This window comes from Papaver somniferum, chromosome 1 (assembly GCF_003573695.1).
Source record: "Papaver somniferum cultivar HN1 chromosome 1, ASM357369v1, whole genome shotgun sequence".
Classification (NCBI taxonomy): domain Eukaryota; kingdom Viridiplantae; phylum Streptophyta; class Magnoliopsida; order Ranunculales; family Papaveraceae; genus Papaver; species Papaver somniferum.
The window spans coordinates 202,875,760-202,880,695 of record NC_039358.1 but is presented as its reverse complement, the minus strand read 5'-3'; the positions used below and the strand labels follow the sequence as shown (position 1 = coordinate 202,880,695).

The 4,936-nt window shown below is 37.8% G+C and overlaps 1 protein-coding gene across 1 annotated transcript; it reads left to right on the top strand.

Moving 5' to 3' along the window:
- The first annotated feature begins 1,629 nt into the window (after window positions 1-1,629).
- Window positions 1,630-2,928, top strand: LOC113358377 (basic 7S globulin-like). The gene has a single exon (XM_026601931.1). The coding sequence runs from the start codon at window positions 1,630-1,632 to the stop codon at window positions 2,926-2,928; it is 1,299 nt and encodes a 432-aa protein (XP_026457716.1).
- The last annotated feature ends 2,008 nt before the right edge of the window (window positions 2,929-4,936 follow it).

Sequence of the window (4,936 nt, the reverse complement as noted above, 5' to 3'; positions counted from 1 at the left end):
TTGTCCTTGGATTTTCTCATTGAGTTCAGAAAAGTAGTGTCTCTTACCAGTCATGTGATTGCTGGCTCCATTATCTAAATACCAGATTCCTTCTTCTCCATCCTTTGATTCGTAGTTCTTTGGTATTAGTTTCCCTTCGTTTAAGAATACAACTCCGTGCATGAAAAGAGTTGTATCTGCTTCCCTTGTTTCATTCTTGTTTGCTTCTTCCATCTTTTGTATTCTTTCAGGGCATATAGAGGAGAAGTGTCCTGGTTTATCACATCTGTAACAAATAATGTTTGATCTATCCTTCTTTTCTTTCCCTTGGTTTTGATCATTCTTACTTGTTGTTCTATCTTGTGGGTTAAACCTTCCTCCCCTTCCTCGGCATCTGTTTACTCTACCACCTCTTCCACGACCTCTTCCTCTTGTCGCAGAGTTTTGTTGGTAAGAGTTTGTGTACAAGAGTTTTCCTTGAGTTTCTCCATTGTTTTCTTCATCAAGGATATCTCTTCATATGCTTTCAATCTTCCAATTATATATTCATAGCTAGTCTTCTTTAAATCTAAGACTTGTTCGAGAGAAGCTATGATATGAATATACTTGGATCTTGGTAAACTATTGAGAAACTTCTTTACCAGTTTATCTTCATCAATGGATTGTCCAAGTGACGCAGCTTTTGAGGCTATCTCTGATAGCTTTCCTGCAAAGCTATCAATAGTATCAGTGTCTTTCATCTTCATTCTTTCAAATTCAGACATTAAGGTTTGCAGACGGGCTTCTTTAACTCGATCAGCTCCGAGATTACGTGCCTTTATTGCATCCCAAATTTTCTTTGAAGTTTCCTGTTCACCAACTTGTAGAACAAGACATTTTGGTATTGTTTGAAAGAGTAATCCAATGGCAACATTGTTTTTGTATGGGTCCAATGTACCAGTATCAATTGTTTCCCCAACTTTGTAGATTTTCATCGGTACCTTCATTCTCATGGCCTATACTGTGTAGTTTGTGGCATTGAGGATTGGAACTTGTATTGATGGTGGCGTGAACTGTTTTGCACCCACAATGGTGGTTTCGTTTTCCATGGCTCAGAAACAAGCTCTGATACCAATTAATGGCAACTGCAAGATGAAACTTAGCTTATATAAAGACAACTCTCTTTATTGATGTTTAGAAAATCTCTCAAAACTAAACACAGGCTCTAATCTTGCTCATATGATCAACCACAACTTTGGTGATCATATATATATAGAACTATGAATTCCTTTTCCTAGTCCTATTACCTTATTACATGTCTTTCCTTTTCTTAGAACTAGATGACTTCTAATTCCCTTAGGATTACATCAATTTCCTAATATTGTCCTAACCAGCTTGTTAGTGACTTCTATGTTGAAGTTTAACCAACATTGTTTGCATCAATGCACACTCAAACATGGTCCAATCTTTGAATATCCGATTCACACACTTTATAGATAAGAGCAAGTTGGAATACTCATCACGTCTAGAAGACACAAAAATTGAATGCGTTCAGACTTTTTAGTCGACTCTCTGATCCATTAATTCTTTATAGCAAATGATTTAAAACAATATATTATTCAGTCTTGATTATCATAACTAGGATTGGATAGAGATCTTCCAAATCATCCCATGGCTTCTTCTTATTTTTCTTCGTCTGTTATTCAGTTTCTTGCATTTTTCTTCTCTCTTTCGCAATTACCTTCCTCTTCTTCTCGTGGTATAGTGTTTCAACTTGAAAGAGATTCATCAACCCTCCAATATTTGATCAAAATCAACCAAGGAACTCCTTCAACTGCAGTAAAACTAGTTGTCGATCTCGGTGGAAAATTACCCTGGCTTCTTTGTCTTAAGGGTACCTACAACTCATCCTCGATTCGACCTGTCAAATGCATGTCGGCGCTATGCTCTCTAGCTACCAAACCACTGAATAGTACATGTATTTATAAGAATTCTTGCAGCATTTACACAAATAATCCGGTAACAAATTCAGTCGCCAGAGGTGAGCTAGTGTCGGATCTGGTGACTGTTTTATCTAACGAAGATAGCAACGTCACCTTGGGAACACCGGTTGCTTCACTTCGCCGGTGTGCTTTTGGTTGTGCAGCTACTGTTTATATCTCAGGTGGACTTGCAAAAGGTGCTAACGGAGTGGCTGGTCTTGGGCGTTCATCTGCTCTTTCATTCGTTACACAATTTTCTGTTGGATTTCGATTCTCTCGCATTTTTGCTCTGGATTTACATGACAACATTAATGACGACAAATTAAACCAAACGAGAGGTAAGATTTATTTCGGGGGTGGATCTTACATTCATTATTTGTATGGCTATGAAGATTGGGCGGATAGGGTTTTAAGTTACACACCGCTCTTGATTAATCCAAAACGGAAGGAAGAATATTTCATTGATGTAAAATCGATCAAGGTACACGGGGAAACCCTACCAATAAACAAAAAGTTGTTGTCTATTAACAAGAAAACTGGAACTGGAGGAACAAAAATCGACATTCAAATTCCATATACTACTTTGCAGACATCAATCTACAAGGAATATATCAAAGCTTATACTGGATGGGTTGAACGCTATAATAATGCTAACGCCAAAGTACTTGATTTCACAAACATTACCATGGTTACTCCCGTGGCGCCTTTTTCCGCCTGTTATAACTCATCCACCATACCTCTTTTAACATCATTTGATTCGGCGCCACCAGGTGTAGCTTTCATCTTTGCCAAGAGTGTATGGAACATCTCTTTGTATGATCTGGTAAGAGTCAAGGATGGTGTCGACTGTGTGGGATTTGTTGATGGAGGTTCAAAGCCTAAGACTTCCATCGTCATTGGTGCACGTCAGATAGGTTTCCTAGAGTTTGATATTTCCAGATCCGGATTGGGGTTTGAGCAACCAAGTACTAAAGATTTAGAGTTTTGAACCCACCATTAGAACAAATACCCATTTTTATCTTTTTGCCATATTTTTGGTATCTTTTTTTTTTCTGTTCAACTCACTCCTTCTAGTCCTTTTTTCTGTTCAATTCACTCCTTGTAGTCCTTTTGTTTGTTATATCGTTTTTTTTTCTTTCTTAATACAATCTTTTCACCCTTTTTTGTATTCACCTGTTATTAAATAAATACAAGTACAAGTGAATATTAATTTTAATCCACCTATTTTCCATTTCTCTCTCTGTGCTATTTGGTGGATTGTTCACTCAGGTGGTCATGTCGCTTGTAATATGGTTCATGTAGTTGCAGGAAATCATACAGCCACACCCTTAGTAAAATCTATACAACAATCTAAGTAATCATCATAAAAATCATAGGAACTTTCATTAAAATCGTCAATTCAGATACAAAGTTATGAGAAAACCCTAATTTGGGAAGCAAATAATCTTTCTCTCTCCTAAATATCTTGTCTAAGCTCTCAAAAAGATCTCTCCTAATACAAGGTCGCTCGTCTCCTTATATAGGAGTTTACATAGTGGAAGAGAGCTAATAAAGCCCCTAATTTCGGATCTGACGTGCGTCAATGTCGCGCAAGACTTTATCATTGACACATTGTTTCTTTATTACCGCACGACTCTTCACACTTTACTCGTGATTTAGGTGACGTCATCTGATGTGTCGTTCTACATAAGTAACATGCAGTTGTCTTCGCTCAATCATTATGGACATCATTTCGCATAACTGATAGGTGTGCGGTATTTTGTACCCACATTTTGCCTCTTCTCATATCGTTCTTTTGGTAAAGAGAGCGGTATGAGAAACTCTAATTTATTCTGCCGCACTCGTTCATCTCTTCGTATTTTCTTCATCCGATAAACTTCTGTGATTTAAGTTTAACCGTCTACACGTATTGACTTTTCCCCTTTTAACTGGCACGTCTCGAGTTAACCATCTACCTTTCTTCTCTATTTAATTATTAGAGTGAGGAGAGATAATTTTTCTTTTCTTTATTTGATCTTCATCTTCTCTGCAAATTTTCTTCTCCGTTTTCCTTGCCAATTCTTATCTTCATCTTCGGGAAGTCTTCTTTCTTCTCTGATTATATGGATTCCCATTCAAGGTTCGTGTACTTTGTTAACATTGCTATTTTGTTTTTCTTTCTTTGAAATTTTCAACTGACATTGTTGATCTGTTATTGTTCTTCTTATTCCCATACTGGTTATGTTGCAGCAAAAGTTGCTCCTCCACTGGTAGTCTTCGTGTTACAGTTGCAAACCCTAGATCTATTTTGAGTTCTAAAAGTGATGAAGCTCTCAAGAGGAAGCCTTCGCATGAAAATGTAGTAAGAAATACCATTTGTTCTTTTAAACAATATTGTTGCCTATGTTTCTTATCTGTGTTGTTCTGTGAAGGATACCGAGTGCGAGGTTGTTTGCGAAAAGAAGAAAGTTAAGAGGGTTCGCAAAGCTCCCACATTCAACACTTCTCTTTCCATTCCGGAGCTCGACTATTAACCACATTCTTAACAGCGGGTTCCCTTTGATGATGTTGTTAATATCCCTGTGAGAGATTTCGTCACTCAAGCAGACGCGAATATTTTCGCGCTTTCAATAAATGCTAACCCTTATGATGATGTTGTTGCCCTAGTTCCCTTGGTTGTCTCCACTCTTCCAAAGGAAACTCTTGCTCTCAAGGAAGCTACCGTGGTTGACAATGCCACCACCTTTTCTTCTGAGAATGTATCCACGTCAGTAGTGGATAAGACTGTTTCTACCTTTGAGAATATTCTTTTGTCAGCGAATATTCTCGCATCCACGGAGAATGTTACCGCTCACGTTTTAAAGGATATTGCCTCTTCTGCATCCGTCCCTTCTTCTTCTTCTAAGGTTATTCAGCGCCGCTCACTTATCTATTAATGATCCTGTTAAGCTTCGCATTTCTGATGTTTTATCTAAGTTGTTATGGGATTATCCACCAGACAGATCAACAAGGAATGA